The sequence below is a fragment of the Brachycentrus maculatus genome, unplaced genomic scaffold (assembly GCF_059751285.1).
Source record: "Brachycentrus maculatus isolate JH-2025_06_01 unplaced genomic scaffold, ASM5975128v1 h1tg000285l, whole genome shotgun sequence".
Lineage (NCBI taxonomy): Eukaryota > Metazoa > Arthropoda > Insecta > Trichoptera > Brachycentridae > Brachycentrus > Brachycentrus maculatus.
In genome coordinates, this window is record NW_028281036.1 from 710701 (window position 1) to 733532 (window position 22832).

At 33.0% G+C, this 22832-nt stretch overlaps 1 protein-coding gene across 1 annotated transcript; it reads left to right on the forward strand.

Moving 5' to 3' along the window:
- The first annotated feature begins 1941 nt into the window (after positions 1-1941).
- LOC148305117 (vanin-like protein 1) lies at positions 1942-21478 on the forward strand. Its single transcript, XM_088267164.1, has 10 exons — positions 1942-2099; positions 7370-7498; positions 11084-11203; positions 12077-12246; positions 13781-13995; positions 15678-15764; positions 16143-16471; positions 16635-16768; positions 17685-17853; positions 21180-21478. Exons 1-10 carry the CDS (start codon positions 2034-2036, stop codon positions 21396-21398), a joined length of 1638 nt encoding a protein of 545 aa, XP_088123290.1. The 5' UTR covers positions 1942-2033; the 3' UTR covers positions 21399-21478.
- The last annotated feature ends 1354 nt before the right edge of the window (positions 21479-22832 follow it).

Consider the following 22832-nt stretch of genomic DNA (forward strand, 5'->3'; position numbering starts at 1 on the left):
TGATGGGTCGCACACAAGTTTTATATATTTTTTATTTCAATTTAATATCAATTGTGTATTCTCAATATTATTAATATTTAAAGCATTTACTTTGTGGTTAGTCATTTTTACTTATTTATTTTTTTACAAAAATGTTAATAATATTAGTATACCATATAACCACTCTGGTTATATACTAATATTATTAACATATGGATATATTATTATATAATATATGGAGTGGTTATATACTAATATTATTAATATTTTTGTAAAAAAAAAATTATATCAATTGTGTCTTCAACCTTCAATGTCCCAAGGACAAAAATCTAAAATTTAGACTTAATAGATTTTAAGAAATACTGGTAATTTAATAAGTATAACTTAAAATTACGAAGTATAAATTAAAAATGGATAGATTTATACAAAGTTACTGCGGAATCAATTAGTGAAATTATTTTGATTTTGCTTAAAAACACTAATAGCCCACATTTATATTATAGCTTAGAGCCGCAACTACTCTAAATCTGACAGTGGTCATGATGACATGGTTAATTACCTATTCTGACATATTTGCAAAGCACTGTGCAATATTGACTCATCAATCAAAGTGCAAATTGAACATGATCAGATTGGAAATTGGATTAGATTATTAGATTCACAGAATAACCATCTGTCACAATAGCTGTCACTTGACATCGGTGGCTTTCAAATAAAAGCATTTCTCATTTGTCATTCCGCGTTATCATATCATCTCAGGCTAGACATTGTTTGGAATGATGTGACAATCGTGTGATAATGATACAAATCCATTTATGATATATTGATTATAATAATGGTTTTTATCAAAATGATAATGTATATATCAATTTATCAACACTTTGTTAACGGATTCGTGCAGAGAAAAACTAATAGTATTGTCTGCGGCAAAAACTAAACATGCTGTTTCCTCACTTCTTTATTTAATTTAATTTTTTATTCGTTACGTTCAATTCCCAGGGGGAGTCAAACAAATATATGTGATTTTTTCACTGTAATATTTATTCAATATTACCCTGGACTGGTCACTGAAGCGGAGGGTCACCTTTCCTTTGTGTGTTAACGATCAAGATAACACTGTTTTTATATAATGCAGTGCCCTATGGACCATTGGGGTGCGGATAAGGGTTTGAATTGATTGAATTGAATAAAACTCAAAGTTGAATTTACTTTTAAAACCACATAAATATGACATTTCAAACTACTTAGTGTATTTTGCCAGTTTATAGACCGTTGAAAATTTTATAATACTGCATCATTATGTCAAACTGCATATTATTAAGTAAACGGTTTTTTGCCAGTACACCCACAATTTTTTGTCCGCCTCCGTAGTTTAGCGTGTTTAGCTACCGTGTTGGAGGTCTCGGGTTCGATTCCCAGGCAGGGAGGGGTGAAAATAAATATTGGTGATTTTACACTCTAATATTTATTTAATATTACCCTGGACTGGTCACTGAAGCACAGGAGTGATCACCTTGCCTTCATGTAAGTAACGATCAAGATAACACCGCGTTAACCCTTTGGACACGTAAATCGACTAAAATCGCACAAATTGTTTTCTCCTCTGGACGCTTAAATCGACTATAGTCTATGGCTTATAAAAGCCATGGACTACAGTAATCAAATATAGGTAATAAAAGGATTTTTATAGAATACTTTTATTTTTTGCTTAACGCGTTCAAAGGGTTAATACGATGCAGTGCCCTATGCACCATTGGGTGCGTATAAGGGTTAGATGAGACAGCCACGATCTGTACCTTGAGAAGATTGAAAAATAATTAAATTTATTAGATACCTACGTAATATTTAGTTGCAATCATTTTATGTCGAATAAAATGTGTACCTACTTAGCGAAATGTATTGTTATCAAGAAATAATATATGAATAAGCGTTTATACAAATTAGTTGGTCTTTGTGAGTGTTGTCATTATGTGTTAGGTCGCCGCGCAGGTCGGGTGTCACTCGAAATATCGCGACAATTTATAATATAAATGTTTTATTTCAATAATTAAACGATGAATATAAAAATATTTCTTGCTTGCTTGTTATTTGTCATCTCAGGGGAAGCGAATCACAGACAGGTGAGTGGAATTAGCCATTTTGACAGTTAAATAAATAAACCTGGACATCATTCGACCGGTTGTCCGCGCTTTTTCTTTAGCATTCCACCTGCGGTCGCGTTATTGTCAAAAGTCGGAGTTTGTCGTCAAATTGGGATTTCATATTTAATTTGTCTTTCGTTTTTTCTGTCAGTAGTAAAACATAAGGAAAAATTATTGTCGCGTTATTTTTAGTAATTATTACCTACTTACTACTGCTTACTTCTGACGATGTTTTTTTTAAACAATTTATTTATATTTACAAGCAGTTATTATTCTTTTTTCTTTTATAAAATCTTACATAGGATCTATACAGTTTTATGTTGATCCTAAATAACAAATAACTATGATTTCCCAGGCAAATTATCGTAACACTCTTTCTTTGTAAATCCAACTATCACGCCGCTTCCCTACAGGGGTAGGCAGAGAGGATAGAACGCCACAGCTCTCTGTCTTTGCAAACATGATTCGCCTCTTCCACATTCATGCATATCCTCATACATAACCCGTCGATTATTACGACTTCTGACCAGTCCACTTTCAAGTACATATTTGAAATATTTGATGATGCCAATTTTATCTCGGTCTGCTTCTATTTCTATCTACGTTCGTCTCATATATTTGTTTTACAGTTCTTTCCTCATTCGTTCGTTCCACACGTCCAAACCATCTCAACACATCACTCTCAATTTGATCGATAATGCTCATTATCCTCAGCCTTGCATTTTTTTCCTTATTTTACTATTTGAATATCTGTCATACACCGTTTTGCCGCACACTCGTCTTGAGTGGTCGCATTTCGACTGCATTCAGTCTACTTTCATCCTTCTATTGCCAACGCCGTGATTAACTTTCAAACAATAAGGTCGGTACCAGGACTCTGTGGTGGACTGAACGATTAGCTTCTGCTCTTAGGCTTTTGTTTGCTACAACTGATTTCAGCTCGTCATTAATTATTTTAATAAACCAGGATAATAGGAAAACTATAAAGCTTTGAACCGATTCAAGAATATTTCTGGATATTGCAAAATTAAAAAAAAAAAATGATTCGCTTGAAGATTGAATCGAAAGTCGAAATAAACGCCAATAATCGCTACATGACGACGCTCATACATTTATCGCTCATTCGGTGCAACAATGGCGTAATTACGCTTTTAGAAATATTACAGGAGATGCCATTCAGACTTGTAGCAACAGAAATGGCGCCGTTTTACTCTATTTTACAATGACACTCGCGCCATCTCGCAGCATTTCACTACAAAATCAATTCGGTCGATGTTTCTCCCAGTGTATAGTCTTTCCGCACATTTTGAAATATCGCTCACTCCTTTCAACAACGTCATATATTAAAAATCAATTTTCAGTTGTGCATGTTTTCGGTATGCCCAGAAAATGTACTATATCCCAGCAAAAGCGGCATATTTTTAACTTAATATTTACCCGCTACAGGGCAGAAAGTGCTGTTTTTGCATTTTGAAGAAAAGGTATTGTTTAATTATTTTTTTAGACACATTAAATATTTTTCAAATGGAGAAAAAACCTTCAGGTTTTACCCAAAAAGATCTGTTGCACAGAAAAAACTTCAATAAGTGGGTTGATCTTTATTTTTAATACATTGTGTTATATTTTTAAACTTAAAAAACAATCTCCTGAAAAACGAGTTTTTTGATAAATGACGTTGTTGAACGAAATTAAACTTGTTTTTAAGAAAAAGTGTAATTACGTCATTTTTTTTAATTACCTACCTAACGTCCAAGTGACTCTGAAATCTAGCTACGGCTTATGCAACACCGTTTATCATGTCCCTACTCAGGCTTCAACTTTATAAGTTCCATAGCCTATGCCTACTTGTGAGTGGATTTACTCTTTATGTTTAAAGTTACTATAATTTCATGTAATTCATGAGTGAAAATTCTAGGCAAAAACACTCGCTATATCGCTAGAGGCATGAGTTTATACATTTCATTGATTCTAAGTTAGCAGTGAAGTTACTTAGGTGTATGATTTTAATTTTTGATTTTACTCAGGTAATGAATTTACTTGTTTATTCTTATATCTATGTACATACTTACATTGCGCCTAGGATAATTACGTCATTGTTGCACCAAATGAGCGATATATGCGATGCGTAATAGTGATGAGTACACAATGAGTAGTGGTGCTACAATGTAGCTCTACAATTTACAAGATACGCTACACACGTTTTTTGTACGATCGAATACTACGATTGTAGCGTTTGATGGCGTGGAAAATTGCACTGCTACGAGGGTTCATTATAATTGTAGCGTTTTTTTCTTCTTCTTGTTTTATCAACAGCCGTAGCCAATTCGTACATAATATATTACATGTATACTTTATGATAAAATAATGTTTTCTGTTTTTAAGTATATTATTGGTTCGAAAAGTACTAAAATCTAAACAAGGATGAACATATAAATCAAGGAAACATTAGCCTGAAATATTGTAATTATTATTGCTTTGTAGTTAGGAAGTGACATATTCCAGATATCGATCGGTCCGCGAAATCATTGCCCAGGTTTTGTATTCGGTGTTTTGTGTTCGTTGGCAAAGATGTAATCGACAACCGAACACTAGTTCGGTGGCTAAAAAAGCTAGGCCCCTAAGAAAATGTCATTCATTTTAAAGATTTTAGTTGACAAATTGTTTTTTTTTCATCTTTACACTTGCTTAATGCAAGTGTAATAACTAATGCAAACAATTTTCTATACAATTCAACAATATGGTGATAGGAATGTAACTACGTAATACCTCATAAATCTTTATAGTGATATGAATCCAATACGTAATAAATATTCATGTAATATTTTGGTGACATAAATGTACTTACCAAGTATTCCATGCAACATTGTGGTGTTTCGAATATAATTACACAATATTTCACACTGCACGATAGTAAATACAAATGCAATACACAATATTTCACACTGCATGGTGGTACGGATTTAATTGCACAATATATCGTAATACATTATGGTGATACGAATGTAATCGCACAATGTCTGGTAAAACAAAACACGATATTTTTCACATTATTCCATGTTAATTTATCGATATTCCACAATTCCGTAAAAAGGTGATATTATGTTCGAATGTAATACCACAATACTTCATAAAATAAGGCAGATGACAGGAATGTAATGTTGGTATCCCTGCATTGCAACTTAGAATGAATAAACCATCAAATTAATTTATTATTTAAAATTAAATATTAAGAGGATACTTCTTCTTCTTTTTTATGGCTTTTCACCCTTCTTGGGTGTTATAGCCAGTGTCGAGTTATTCTTTATTTACACTTTTTACATTTGACTTATAAGTGTTAGTATTCCTGTTAGTGGGGTTAGTTTTATTAGTAATATTAAGAGGATACAACGTAATAGAGAATTCACTCACTGGCCGACCGCCGTAGAGGTGACACTTCTTTTCACGCCCGATTTTTTGAAGGAATGAATATTGGATACTTTTTAATTTTTTTAGAATATAAGTAAATAGAAAAATATTTGTATATATATTTTTTTAACTTCAAACCATTCAATAACTCATTTTTCTTTAAAATCATATGATTATTTCGAAGAAAAACTTATTTTGCAATTCAAAAACGGTGTTTTAATAAAAAAATCAATTACGTAAAAGGTTACTTAGATTTAGAGAAAATTATGTAGCCACTTAACGAATACTGAGCCTTAACCCATCGCCATTTGTGAGGATTTGTTTCGCTATGAATATTTCTATTTTCATTCAGCGTTCACTTTGTGTAAATCCATTTATTCGTGACTAACTATTTAAAAATTACTTCTTATTTCTATTTTCAAACTACAATTTACAATTCAACGTTTTAGTACATATCGCTCACTCCTTTCAAGAACGTCATAAATCAAAATACTTGATTTTTCAGGAGAACGATTTTAAAGTTTTAAAATAAAACACAATGTTTTAAAAATAAATATCAAGCCACTTATTGAACTTTTTACTATGCAACAGATCTTTTTAGGTAAAACCTAAAGGTTTTTTCTACATTTGAAAAATATTTAATTTATTTATAAGAATAATTAAACAGTACATTTTCTTCAAAATGCAAAAACAACATTTTCTGCCCTGTAGCGGGTAAATATTAAGTTAAAAATATGCATCTTTTGCTGGGATATAGTACATTTTCTGGGCATTCCGAAAACATCCACAACTGAAAATTGACGATTTTTGATTTATGACGTTCTTGAAAGGAGTGAGCGATATGTTAGTATGTACATCGTGCAAACACTACAGTTGTAGGGTACTGTTGTAGCGCCGCATTCATACCTACATACGTTTTGTGAATGCTACATTTTTATTGTAGTACTTCTCATCTCTAAGGCGTCATGTATTGTACTTTGGCACACGGGTGAACTTTATTGTAATTTGCATTTTTAACGTACATATCGACTGTCGCTAGCCAAAAGGGCGTGAGTGACAAATCACTTCTTTTCTGACTACCTTTCAAAAGTATAGCGCCGAAAGATAACCATTTGTCACTCACTCAATGAATCCCCAACATGCGCCTGTAGCACCACATCTCAAACGCCTCCAGTCGCCCCGTACGAAATGCAAACACATTCGCAATAGAATTATTAATGTATTTGTAGAAAAAGACCAGGTTTTTTTTTCACATAGCGAAATGTAAACATACATATACAGACTATTCAATAGAAAACTAAACAAGATAACTCCCTCGTACATCCCAAAAAATATTTTCCCCTATTATATAAAAAAAGTATTACATGATACTATAAAAAAAGTCCCTCTCCAAGCACAAGAGTTTAGTCTCTTTTTTGGAGAAGCTCAGCGCAACTAAAATTATAAGATTGTATGAAGTACAAATGTATAGAAATTGTATTAAATTGTAAAAATATGTAACTATATTAAATAATAAAATAAAAGTTTTTCACATAGAAAAATGCTATCAGCATTATGACCCTGAAAATTCAAGAAATTTAATTGTTGATATATTTATTTATTTATTATAGAAATGCCACAAAGTTAACCCCTGTGGAGACCTCTCTTTTATCTAAAACGCGATATGAAAATATTTTTGTTAATAAATCAAATTAACCTTTCCATTATTTTTATCATCCTGGAACAAATTAGAAAATAGAAATTGACAGTTTTTAGAGTCTAAGGACAATATTTTGAGTGTCCAAATCTTTGTCAACAAATCGAGTTTTATCCACAGGAGTTAATCTAATCTTTCATTTTTTTAGGTCAAAGATGACTCGAAGACATACATTGCGGCCGTAGTTGAATTTCATCCTACATCAAATAATTCCTACGATGCTACACAAAATTCTCTAGAAGCATATGGTCAGTTTATCAAAGATGCCAAGGAACAGGTAAATATATAACATTTATTGATTTGGCGTTTAATTTGTAGAACTCCATTTTAATTTATGTATTAATTTTAAATCAAACACAGATTTTTAGAGTCTACTAAGTTGTATTTTATTAACAAAAACACATGAAAAATTATGTTGTGACAATTGTTTCGCCTTGTTAGGGCATTATCAAACAAATGTTTGTTATGACATTCGTTTGATAATGCCCTAACAAGGCGAAACAATTGTCACAATATAATTTTTTATGTGTTTTTGTTAATAAAATACAACTTAGTAGACTCAAAAAATCTGTGTTTGATTTAAAATTAATACATAAATATATAATATGCAGGTACCCATTATGTGTTAGTACAAGGGTGTCCAACCCGCGGCCCACGGGTGTCTTCTTGTGGCCTGCAGAGCATATCACACTTTTTTTTAAGTGTACATAAAACCACCAAAAGAACATTCCATCGTGCGTAGTTCGTATCATGTCCATATTTAGAAGTATCTCATTATCATGACAATTCCTTCTTTGGTATGTTCGTTTTAACAAACAATCACAATATTTACAACATTTTGAGTGTGTCCAAATACTTGTTCACAAAATCTGGATTATCTCCAATTACAGGAGTTATTTTCATATTATTTTTTGACATCTCATCAAAGATGAAGAAGAATATGGAAGTCTGGGCATTTACGGGGCTGACGACCGTCATCGGCTGGTTTAAGTGATCACTTTACACACGTGTAACATTCACCAATTCTACCTATTATTGACAACCACACTACTCAAATTCTTGGAAGTTCTTTATATATGAACCAATTTAGAAACCTTGTTCTTGAATCACTAGAACTTCACTAGAGACATCTATTGGTGAGATGTAAAGAAGCTTTTTATTAAGCAGAAACTCTTATATTAGTATGTGAGATCCATGAGATTTGATGAGATGTCAAAAAATAATATGAAAATAACTCCTGTAATTAGAGATAATCCAGATTTTGTGAACAAGTATTTGGACACACTCAAAATGTTGTAAATAAATTATCTGGTCAAATTATAAGCTTAAATAATAAAAATGAAAATGGTATTTTCTGGCGTTTCTCATGTGTGTGATTATAATCCAGGATTTGGACCTCACATACTAATATAAGAGTTTCTGCTTAGTAAAAAGCTTCTTTACATCTCACCAATAGATGTCTCTAGTGAAGTTCTAGTGATTCAAGAACAAGGTTTCTAAATTGGTTCATATATAAAGAACTTCCAAGAATTTGAGTAGTGTGGTTGTCTATAATGGGTAGAATTGGTGAATGTTACACGTGTGTAAAGTGATCACTTAAACCAGCCGATGACGGTCGTCAGCCCCGTAAATGCCCAGACTTCCATATTCTTCTTCATCTTTGATGAGATGTCAAAAAATAATATCACAATATTTTGCGACAGACTTTTAAACACACATTGATGCTGCTATAACCGACTGACTAGTGTGATTCAATAGTCAAAATACTTCGTAAAAGCTAATTACGCAATAGCCATGAAACTAGCCAAAAAACCGAACCATTACTCAGATTGTGAAATGGTTAAGGAATGTTTGGAGAGTGTCGTTAAAATTCTGTGTCCAAAAAAGAAAACTGATTTCTCAAAAATAAGCTTGTTCCTTATTTAATAAATCTTTTTGATAATTGCCTCTAATTTAATAAATTTGTTTGGTTGTCATTTTTTATATAGTCTTTAAAAAATATATTTCATGTTTGCTTTGAATAATTGAAGAAATTTTGTTTTACGGCCCGGTAGGAAATATCATTTCTAAAATTTGGCCCAGCTGCTGAAAAGGTTGGCCAACCATGTGTTATTAAGAAAAGTCAGCCTGATTTTCCTTCTTTCGATAGGTTTGGGACGTTTTGGAGATAGGACTGTTATAGCAGGGAGTCTCCTGTCAGAGCTAGAACCTCCTAGTAGGGTTACTACCTCCGCTGCCGCTGTTGCTCTGGCCTTAAATACCTCACCTTAAATATTATATGCCTCACTCATTGACAGTCCAGCCTTCACATAATAATGACTAAGATGATCAATGCCATGAAATGTCCTACACATAAGGGTTAAAAGAAGAATTGTAATATCAGAATCTAGACTTATTTTCAGTTTAACTTGTTCTCAAGTATGTATGTCTATTGGGTTTTGTTCACCGCAGTTTTGATAAAAGCGCTCTGGGTGAAACAGCTGTCACATAATATGATAAAGCTCACAACCCTGTATTAATGACACATCCCTCCTTAAATGCCAAAGGGCCACAACACAAAAAAATTATACTTTTTATTCCAAAAATGGTATCTAAGTCGTCAACATTTTCAAATTCGAAAAAGACACCCGGAAAAATGGACATTTCTAACGCTACAATCATGGGTGTCTTTCGAATATGAAAATGTTGACGATTTAGATACCGTTTTTGGAATAAAGATTTTTTTGCGTTGTGGCCCTTTGGGATTTAACCAGCGACATGTCAGTTGTCATGTGGAGCTTTTGAGTAAATTTCTGTAGAATTAATAATATCAATTGACTATAAATATCAAAGTGTTTATCAAATTAACCAGCTACCTGACATATATAAAATAGAACCCGTTCGGGGATCTAAAATAAATTATCTGAAAAAGTACTTTATGGAAAAATATACATGTAGTGTTTAGTCACATTTTCTTATTTTATTTTACCTTACGTTTTTTATATTTTATCATTTGTTAAATTTTCTCTTTTTTTTATATTTTCTCATTTGCTTATTTTAAATATGCTTCTTACCTTATGTTTTTCTCATTTATTTCTTTTAAATATGTTTCTTATGCCTATTTATTATACCTGTTTATCGTTTTTATATTTTGCCATGTATTAGTATTAGTTTCGGTTATTTAAAAAAAATCTTTTTTGTTACTTTATTATTTGTGTTCCAGTCTTGTTAACCTATATTCATGTCCCAAAATGAGAAATAGAAATTGCTCATCGGGAATATTACATATCGCTCACTCCTTTCAAGAACGTCATAAATCAAAAATTGTCAATTTTGAGTTGTGCATGTTTTCGTAATGCCCAGAAAATTTACTATATCCCAGCAAAAGCGGCATATTTTGAACTTAATATTTACCCGCTACAGGGCATAAAGTGTTATTTTTGCATTTTGAAGAAAAGGTATTGTTTAATTATTTTTTTAAATATACTAAATGTTTTTCAAATGGACAAAAAATATTCAGGTTTTACCTAAATAGATCTATTGCACAGTAAAAAGTTAAATAAGTGGCTTGATATTTATTTTTAACACATTGTATTTTATGTTTGAACTTTAAAAACATTCTCCTGAAAAATCAAGTTTTTTTTATTTATGACGTTCTTGAAAGGAGTGAGTGATATATGACTTATGTATGTAATATGTTTTGAAAAATAAATAAATAAATTATCCTAATATACATCTATCTTTATATGTTCCATATCTTATTTCAACACATTACAGATTAATCAAATTCATTCTAGAAATATATGCTTGACTAAAATATAAACTAAAGAGGAAAATACATACTCAAAATATATATTTTTTTACGAGTTTATTATGTTTTCAGAAAGCAGACATTATCGTATTTCCGGAATCAACACTCAATCGAAATGAAGGGACTGAGATTGAAATTCCACACCAAGATGAAAGAGCTAATCCTTGTGTCAAATCAGATAACTACTCCAAGGTAAAATATCTTATCCTTTATACCAATTTTTTATTTATCTATTTTAAAACATATTACATTACTAGTCGTAACAGTGTAAGTATAATACTCAAGTGGTAAAAAAACAAGTGTTTTATTTATAATTTACATAATTTACATAAGCCTTATGCATTTATTTTACCGTTCTTTCATTACTCATTTCTTCCATATCGCTCACTCCTTTCAAGAACGTCATAAATCAAAAATCGTCAATTTTCAGTTATGCATGTTTTCAGAATGCCTAGAAAATGTACTATATCCTAGCAAAAGAGGCATATTTTTAACTTAATATTTAGCCGCTACAGGGCACAAAATGTTGTTTTTGCATTTTGAAGAAAAGGTATTGTTTAATTATTTTTTAAAAATATACTAAATATTTTTCAAATGGAGAAAAAACCTTCAGGTTTTACCTAAAAATATCTGTTGCACAGTAAAAAGTTCAATATGTGGCTTAATATTTATTTTTAATACACTGTGTTTTATTTTTAAACTTAAAAAACATTTTCCTAAAAAATCAAGTTTTTTGATTTATGACGTTCTTGAAACGAGTGAGCGATAAGTCCAAACCACATACACTTTTCTTAATTTTATCACCAATACCTATCTTAATTTGAATATCTATCATACATCACTTTGCCATACTTTCACCTGAAAGACAGCATTTTGACTACATTCGTCCTTTTTTCTAACAACTCCATGCTTCTCTTCCATACATTAAACTAAAAGTGTACAACGGAGGTCGTGCGTTGCTAGTTTAGCTTATGGTGTTAGGCTTTTGCTTGCCATAACAGATATTAAAATTGTTAACCTTTTTTTATTCAATAGTAACACCATTAATTTGATATAATTTTCCAGATTCTGAGTGATCTGTCATGCGCGGCTAGGTTTGAAAAGATATATGTAGTCGTCAACGTTGCTGAAAAGTTCTATTGCAACGCAACAACCGATGCAGGGTGTCCAACAAAAGGATTCTACTTGTTCAATACCAACGTAGTCTTTGACCGAAACGGGGACATCATATCCAAGTAACTATTTATATTTTTAAATATTTCTGTACTCAAAATTGAATTAACTTTTATCTGCCTAGAGAGTGTAGTGGCAGCGGGTTGGCTACCATGCCGGAGGTCCAGTGATTGCTTTCCAAGGTGGCAATTTAAATATGTATAAATAATTGTTTTGTAAAAAAATATTACAGGTAAACCTCGTTTTAAGCCGAGAGACAGTGGCATAAGAAAACTGCGTAAAATAAAACATAATCAAATGTAATTGCATTTGAATATGTATATATTTTTATATTATTTAAATAAAAAATGTGAATGTTCATTTGCTCAAACCTTAAATCCCGAATAAAGTTATTCACCGATTGTTTTGACAGTCAAAGGTGAAGGTCTTTTTTTGAAAATCAGTTTTTTTTTACCATAATGGCAGCGTCATCTGTTGAACGGTATAGCAAAATGCATAATACTAAACATGGCTCATGACAGTTGCTAAAATATTGTGTAGCCATGCTTTGTGAAATTAAACATTTTACAAATGTGCTTTCTCTTTTTTTTCTATTTAATGAGACTGAGGCACAACAATGCGTGGCCAAGCACAGCTAGTGAATAAAAAAAAATCAAACATTAATCCAACATCAAAAAAATTACATAACACGTTGACTGCCAACTACGAGATAACTCATAGATTGCGTTCTTTGCTAGGACGCCAACTACGAGTTATCTCGTACTGTGTTTACTTACCATATTCCTGCAGCTATGATAAAATTCCTTGTATTCCAGTGCTAATATGGATAGATGGCGCATGGGAAGAGAACAAAATAATCAATGCTGGCTTACATGACCAGAATTTTTAAAAATAAATGAAAAGAAATTATAATTATGTCTTGAAATGCTTTGGTTACAGTGTTATTTGTGTATTTGATGTCTTTTGATATTAATAAATTTACCTTATTAATTTGAAATCAAACACAGATTTATTGCGTCTACTAAGTTGTATTTTATTAACAAAAACACATAAAAAATTATATTGTGACAATTGTTTCGCCTTGTTAGGGCATTATCAAACGAATGTGAAGATCAAATGGACTACGGTCCTTATGTAGCTATACAATTCTAAGTGACAGTTTTAACACGTGCAGCAACAATTTATGGGAGACAACAGCTTTTTATTGCTGCACGTGTTAAAACTGTCACTTAGAATTGTATAGCTACATAAGGACCGTAGTCCATTTGATCTTCACATTCGTTTGATAATGCCCTAACAAGGCGAAACAATTGTCACAATATAATTTTTTATGTGTTTTTGTTAATAAAATACAACTTAGTAGACTCAATAAATCTGTGTTTGATTTAAAATTAATACATAAATTAAAATGGAGTTCTACAAATTAAACGCCAAATCAATAAATAATAAATTAACCTTTGAGTTCTGAAGAGTTCTTTAATTGATAGTTTTCAATTAAAGTTTTTAATAATATATGATTAAATTAAATTGACTTTTAAGACCAGAATTTTGAAAATTCCCATGGCAGTCAACGTGTTAATTCAACATCCTTTCCAGATATCGCAAAATAAACCTGTTTGGTGAGCCCGGATTTACAGGATCTCTCGACAAGACCTACGGAGTATTCGAGACGGATTTTGGTGTCAAGTTTGGTCACTTCATCTGCTTTGATCTGATGTTCCAAAACCCGTCCGTGGATATTATTGCCAATGAAAATGTTTCCAACATCATATTCCCCACCATGTGGTTTTCGGAGATGCCATTTTTGACTGGTAAGTGGATATTCCATAGTCCATGTTGTTTATTTTTTTTATAACTACACTGGCCAACAATTTACAACTTTTATTTTGTAACTGGCATGAAAATACCTGATCTTTTTGCACTTTGCATAGCTGAATTAAAAATGTAGCACGTCAGATTTTTTAGTTATGTTATTTTTAATTCTGATATTGACTAAAGCTTATCTTATTATTTTGTATAAATATATATAAACATATAATGCTGTCGTATTCAATATTAATAAGTCAATATATTTCCACTCCATGATTATCAATACTTTTTAAAAATCCCTTAGACCTTAGACTAAAACATCTCTAGATACCAACCACTATAATGGTTTCTCCGCCTCCGCAGTGTAATGGTCAGCACGCTCGGCTACCGTTCTGGAGGTCCCGGGTTCGATTCCCAGAGGGGTCAAATAAATATAAGTGATTTTTTCACTGTCATATTTATTCAATATTACACTGGACTGGTACCTGAAGCGGAGGGCTGATCACCTTTCCTTCATGTGTAAACGATCAAGATAACACTGTGTTTATATAATGCAGTGCCCTATGCACCATTGGGGTGCGGATAAGGGTTTTATTATTATTATTATTATATATAAACATATAATGCTGTCGTATTCAATATTGATAAGTTAATATATTTCCACTCCATGATTATCAATACTTTTTTCAAATCCCTTATACCTTAGTCTAAAACATGTCTAGATACCAACCACTATAATGGTTTCAACGTATGGGGCCATACAAACAATAATATGACTGTAACATCAAAACTTGACGTGATACAAGCTTGTCACCATATAGACTTTGAATAAGAAGGATTAACTTAGTCCAAATCAGTCATCAAAATCATTGTTGGCTAGTGTTATTATTGACAAATGCAATGTACATAGATTCTTCCTTTCCCCAAGTACCTACATAGCTCATTACCTATTGAACACTTGGCCTTACCCTCAACTATTCTTTCCTCCTATAAAGGCTCCATAATAGATGGGGTAGTAGGATGGAAAAAGATTTCAAGAGTCTTTTTTTTAACCTTTTAACCGCATTCACTTTGTTTCTGAGAGACGCCCGTGCGCGGCGGTATTTTGCCGTTTTTTAAATGATTACTTTTATCATGTATTTAATTAATAAACGATTTATTTTCGTAAACAAAAACGTTCAATGGGATTCATTGTGCCTTTTTGGTATTCTATAATACACTCGTGTCACATTATTCTTGAAATATATCGTAATATAAACAAATAAGATCGTAAGATAAATAAATCAAAGCACGCATCGTGTGTCACTCTTACCCACTGGCGATGCGTAGCGTCGAGAGTGAGACAGATATAGGGCATGATTATGGCGCGGACTAATTACCGACCGCAAGAAAAATCAGGGATCTGTTCTTTTATTTATCCTTGTGATGTTACAAATTATTAGTCAGATATTTCAACAGATGTCATAAGGCCAAGGATTGACGTATTATTTTATCCAAAGTTCCACACCATGAAAAAATCCCTCCAAGTTGAACTGAGGTTCGAAACTTGGAGTAAAGTAAAAACACAAACGGTTATGTCAGCCGCGTACAGGGAATGTTTTGTTAAAACACATACGGTTATGCGAGCCGCGTGGATCCGGTTAAAAACATATATTATCATTAAAGTGTTATATTTTTTTTATAGCTGTTCAGATTCAAGAGAGCTGGGCCAGAACTCACAACGTCAACCTCCTGGCTGCTGGAGCTAACAATCCTCTCGTAGGAAGTACAGGTAATCCTGGATACAAACAATATAAATAATTCCTCAGTGGGGAAAACAAAAATCTGGGTTTCTCCACTAAGGAATTATTTATATTGACATCTTAATGTAGACAATGAGTTGGGGTGCGAATAAGTGTTTGAAGAAGAAGAAGAAGGATGAAAATCTTGCGGGCCGTATGTTGACGACCACTGATGTGTACGAACCATCTTTTCTTCCTGACATTTATTTTTATTACATTATAAATTAAGTCACCGAACGGTTTATCAATTATGCATTTAAATCAAACATTTAATATACCATGCAATTTGCATCAATTCTTGGATGTTATATATATGAAGTAATTATTTAATATGTTTGGCATTTTTACACTTAGATTTGTATGATTAGGTACTGGAATCTACTCCGGCAAGCGAGGAATGCTGACTGCCATCATGAACGGCGAGGCTGAGAACAAGCTGCTGGTCTCCAGCCTCCCCAAGGACCCCTCCGACACATTCCTAGCGGTGACGCAGCGTTCCAACAGCGTGCGGGAACACCTCAAGCTCAACAACCCGGTTTCGGTGATGGACAAGCTCTACTTGAAACAGGACAATCTCACGGTGTACGAGACGCGGATGCTTCAAATCCAGGAAGAACAGGACTTCAACATCACTTACGGAGATCTAGTGTGCCGATTTCAAGTCAAGATGAAATTGGATATACCAAAATTGCAAGAAGTGAGTTTTCATATTTATAGTGAAACCCCGGAAATCTGAACAAGATTTTGAAGAAAAACATTTAAAAAATATGCAAAAACTGAAAAACACATTATTATATGAAATTATTATCAGTATCATCATTATTAAAGTATCAATCTTGTAATGAGCTTGTTAATTTTAGGGAGGAGATGACCAGTACTTGTACCGAGCTGTTGTCTTTGATGGAGTGAGGTCCTATACATACAAGACTGGAGGCGTTGCTAACTGCGCCATTGTGGCTTGTACCAGCAATTCTATTATTTCCTGTGCAAAGAGGTACATACTCCAATCATTATCTAACAAGATGGTCCCAATTTTACCAAAAAGCACACGACCGCTAAGGGTTCTGACCATCCTCTCTCCTTGTCTTCAAAACACTGTATTGTTGTCTTCCACCTCTCGCAACAGATCGCCGTCTACATCGCTCCGACCATTGATGAATCTGCATCGGGTTTGATTTGGTTAGTCATTCCTGTAGAGGATCTTCCTCTTTTTCTACTATTTTCCCCTACCATCCATGATCATTAATTTTTGAAGGCTGTTGTTATTTTTTTCTGGTGATGAAGATGCATCCAAAAAACTTATTCTATTTTGTAATTTTTATTATTTACTTTTGGTTTTCATTTGGTTATTATTACTCACTGTGTTTATTGTGATTGAATCCAAAAACTGGATTGAAAAATGATTTCTTTAAAATAAATTTTTACTTAATTCAGATTAAAATAATAATTATAATCTCTCATATCTAATATAAACATCCAGACCTCCATATTCCGATCTTAATTACTTTAGAATCCGCATTGAGATATCAATAAAATCACTCTTTCTTATTCTTCCTGGCTCTATCCCAACTTATCTTTGTAGACTGTTTGGGATCAGCTCTCCTCACCCTCAGGTTTTAGGTCCTTCTATCATGGACGTCACCTAAGCCATGCCGATTTCGGACCCTTTTCTTAGAAAAATTTGTTTCCTCTTCTTTGCTTTGCTCGCTCCTAGAATCCCGCAAGCTGGCCCTGACACATTGGCATTCTCTGAATCACCAAGAGAAGAATCACCCTCGCTGCCAGATGGGGCAGTGCATCTTAGCATTTGTTTTTCCATAAAGCTTTGGTTTATTCGACTATAAAATCACTCTTTTTGGGTATAAAGATTTGGACACACTCAAAATATTGTATTTTTCTTATCATTTCAGATTCCCAGATCATTCTACAGTAAACCCGACAAGTGAAATAACTGATATAGAAATAACGGCTCTCGTTCCAAAACCCGTATTCAACAAATCTTTGAAAGCTGATAATATTGTCTACCATCCTGTGACATTGGACACCAGTATCATGCCCATTAACATCAATAGCTACCAGGTAAATATATGACGATACATCAGCCTCCGTGGTTAGATTAGGTTAGGTGAGGTAAGGTTAGGTTAGAATTTTTTTTTAGATGAGAGGTGCATTTATTATTTACCTTGCTTATTATATACAAGGTTTATAGATCATTAAGTGGATTTTTGTTACTTCTAGTTAAAAAACATCGTATTTTAATCTGTGTTGGTAAAAAGAGGGATAAACTAGTATGGGCATTGGTCCAGGTCCAACTTTTCGGCATTTGCTCATTGCTGGGAGGAAACCACGTAAAACTTCTCAGGAGAAGCCGGACTGTTGATTGTCGTCAGCAGAGCTTCCGTTCTGCTAGAAGAGGGTTCGGCATTTTGTGTCCTAGCTTGGTTTATGGTACCAATGTCCTTCCACTATTTTTATCATGTATGCAGTGGCGTGCCCAGGGCTTACCAGTAAGGCAAGCCCATTATTTTTCATAATAAAATCTTCTTCTCCATCTTATTCCTCATTGCTGAGGGTTGTGACCCTTGCAGAAGCAATGACTCTTCTCCAGTTATCCCTTGACTGCGCTGCACGTAGCGCATCAACCATTGAAGTGCCTGCTGCTGCCTTCATTTGATCGGTCCATCGTGTGGGGATCTTCCTCACCCTCTCTTTCCCTCCAGGCTACCGATCACAACTAGTCGTTCCAGGCTATCCTCGTTGCCACGCACAACGTGTCTAAAGAACTGGAGAATCCGTCGGGTACAGATATTGGCCAGAGTCAAGCCATCCAAGCGTAGCCAGAATAAAATAGCGACTATGTAATTTTTTCCACGTGAATTTTATTTGACCAGCAACCGGGTTTCGTCGTAACCGACATCATCGGACTGGTGGTGTCAGTTATGACGAAACCCGGTTGCTGGTCAAATAAAATTCAAGTGGAAAAAATTTCATAGTTGTTATTTTATTCTATAAAATGCAGTTCAACCAAGAAATGTCAGGACAAAACTTTATTTAAAAAAACAATATAAAGATAAACAATGTATTGTAATGAGTGTAAAAAATGCAAAGATGTAATTTTTGTACGCAATAGCCATCACATTGAAATAAAGAAAATGTTGAGTGCAGTAAAATACGTTTGTAATAGATTTTTATTATCCACTGGCACTTCGTGATGGAATTGCATTTTAATATATTATTAGATTAAAACCAATATTTTTAGCTTTTCCACTTTATTTTTATTTGACCAGCGACCGGGTTTCGTCGTTACCGACATCATCAGTACATCGACATCGACAGTACCAGTCTAATGATGTCGGTAACGGTAATAAAATGTCGGTAACCCGGTCGCTGGTCAAATAAAAGTAAAGTGGAAAAGCTAAAAATATTGGTTTTAATCTAATAATATATTTCAATACGTTTCTAATCCAACGAGTTTTGTATATCGACTGATTAAACTTCCTTTTTTGTAATTTAACAGTTGTGATATTTTTAAATCAGGAGAAGGTCTTTGAGACCTTGAGATGTAATCATTTCTTTTTTTTAATAAAATTCAATGCGCTTACCTTTCCATTATAAATTAATTCCTTCAACCACTTTTATAAATAAAACAAATAAATAAATAGAACAGCACAAACGACATCGGCCGTATCCGAATTCATTATGACGTTCAAACAAAATGTGCTTACGAAAAACGTAGCGAAGAACGAAAAAAATGCGAAAACTTATTCAAATCTTAATAATTCCTACAATTACCGTATTTAATTATGGATTATCAATTATATTTTATATTTATGAACTCTACAAAGGCATAAAACTAGTTGATAAGCATCTGACAGATAAGTAAACAGATAACAATAATGAAATACGTTCGTTACAAATATTGCGAATTGTAGCTAATTTCTTGTGGCTATGTTCACGCTACCGAAGCTGGCTTCCAAACTCGATACAAAATGCCATATAGGTACCTACATTGTACGGTTTAAAGTTATGTTTTTAAACCAAATCAACTATGCGTTTTGCTGGAAGCAGAAGCCCAAATTGAAGCCAATGAGAGCGAGCGAGATGGCTAATCATGTATCGCCTGCACCTGCAACAGACAGGGCGAAAGCCGAATGTTTACGCTCGGCTATCTCGGGTAGTACGAAAAAGCGCGCGATAATTTAAAAATAGGCATACATTAATTATGTATTTTTAATCATTGTTGGAGTTGTTAGGCATGCCGGGCTTCTGGGTTCTAGGGTAGGTCCGCCACTGCATGTATGATACCATCTCTCGTGACAGTTCCTTATGAACTATCACAAATCCAATGTCGGATAGTTCCTCAAATAAACTCATAATTGACTTAAACCCCCCCCCCCTATTGTTCATGTTCCCGCTGATAAAAAATAAATAAAAATAAGAAACAGCTTCTCCCCCTCTTCATCCTTGAACGTCCCAAAGACACAACCCTAAAAATTTAGACTTAGTTCACATACGGTATTTGAAAATAATGCAGAATTAAAAGAAATACATTTCACAATAGAATTAAAGAAATGGTAGTATTTACCAAGTGAAATTTAAATTAAAAATGGATACCTATTATTAAAAAGTGACTGCCTAATCAATCAATGTATTTTATTTGTTCAGCTGATGTCTATAGCCATGATTTCCTAAAAGAGGAACTACTAACTTACTTCAGCCTTCTTGGACTTCCACAGTTCTCTGTTGGATGCGACTCTCTTCCAGTGCAGGCCTGCCACTTTCTTAATGTCATCGGACCATCTTGTCTGGGGCCTACCCACGCTTCTGCGTCCTGTTATAGGCCTACAGTCAAGCACTTTTTCATCCATCTATCTTCAGACATACGTACTACATGACCTGTCTAGTTCCATGATTGTTTGAGCCACATTTGATACCTTGGTCTTTTCCATTATCCAAATATTCGTTTTTCGAACCCTAAGGGATATATTATTTTTTGACATCTCATCAAAGATGATGAAAAATATGGCAAAGAAAAGTCTGGGCATTTACGGGGCTGACGACCGTCATAGGCTAGTTTAAGTGATCACTTTACACACGTGTAACATTCACCAATTTTACCCATTATTGACGGTTGTGGTTACACTACTCAAATTCTTGGAAGTTCTATATATATATGAACCAATTTAGAAACCTTGTTCTAAAGTAGTTCATATATATTTAGAACTTTTTAGCCAAGAATTTGAGTAGTGTGGTTGTCAATAACCCAAGGGATATTTTTAGCATCTTTCTCTCCATTGCTCTTTGTGTTACCCATAGTTTAAAGAGGGACATCAATTCGTAAATGTCTGAACTACAGTTTTGACCGTAAAAGAGAACTTCCTAATTTCAATGTCCCTAATTTTCAGGTACAGATGGATGAGATCGAAGGGGATGACAGGAAGATGAGCTATACAATGAAACTAAACACCGGACACTATTCCGATCTTCTGACCTTCGGCTTCATGGGAAGAGTGTTTGAGAAGGATGGACAGCCAGTCACGGGAGTAGCCACCTCGCTCCACCGACCTTGGTTCCTGACACTGCCAGCAATGTGCATTATTTTAACCTACCTTTTCCAGAAATAGTCCATTGAAAAATAAAAATAAAAATTCAAATATTATATTGTATATTTTAACTGTGGAATGAAAGTAATTTACAGATCAAATTTGTTTTTATTTTATATTTTAAATATTAAAATCAAACACTGGTTTTTATAGTCTAATAAATTGTATTTTATTCATAAAAAACACATGAAAATAAAATTTGTGACAAGCCTTGTTATGGCATTTTCAAACTACTGTATTATATTTTAATAATAAAATACAATTTAGTACTTTTTTTTTACAAAAATGTTCATAATAATAGTATATAACCACTTCTTTCGGTGAGTGGTTATATACTATTATTATTAACATTTTTGTAAAAATGACTAACCACAAAGTAAATGCTTTAAATATTAATAATATTGAGAATATTACAATTTAGTAGACTCAGTGTTTGATTTTAATATTTAATATATTAATCGAAATGGAGTTCTACATATAAAATGCCAAATCTATAAATAAATAAAAAAATGGAATTTGTTACCTGAACGGAGAACTATCCTAACTGCATATGAGGAAATTTTACAGAGAAGCCAATTAAACTTTTGAAAGTAAATTCTTTATTTCATGTACAAGTATTTTCATTTAAATATTTTAATTTGTAATCATAGATATGTATTTATATAAATAAATAAATATAACTTTGTTTTAAAATCACTATAAATATTTAATTATAACTTAATTATAATGTCTACTGGTTACGAAACTAACTGCTTCTTTTTCAAGAATGATTAATAATTATTTCATTAGCTGATTCGGCAGTCACTTTGTGGTAATATGTATCCATTTTTAATTTAAGTTTCACTTCGTAAATACCACTTTTTCTTAAAATCCATGGTGACACGTGTTTCGGTGCACTCCGCATCATTTTCAAGCTATTTATTATAGTTAAAAACTTTCTGCACAGCAAAATCAGTAGCATAAATAACACAATACATGAATAAAAACTAAATTGAGTATGAGACTTAGGATAATCCTGCATTCATGTAACAAATTGTATTCACAAGATAATTTGACTGTCATGTTACATATTTGTTGTATTTAGTTTAAATTACATATTGACTGACCCAAGTAACAAGGTAGTACGTCGGTAGTCCACCTCCATAGTGTAGAAGTTAGCGCGTTGGTCTACAATTTTAGAGGTTGTGGGTTAAATTCCTAGGGTAGTAAAAATAAATATATCCATATGTGATTTTTTACTGTAATATTTATTTAATATAATCTATTATTTATTTAATACCTAGAGCTTCGGACTCATCAACCTGCTTTCTTCGGTCTTGCTTTCGTGTAATTAACAAACAAGAAAATACTTTAGCAATGCCCTACGCACCATTGGTTCCTGATAAAGCTTATATCAAGAATTTATCATTAAATTTCAATACTTAAGGGAATGTCCAAAGCAGGAACTGACAGGAG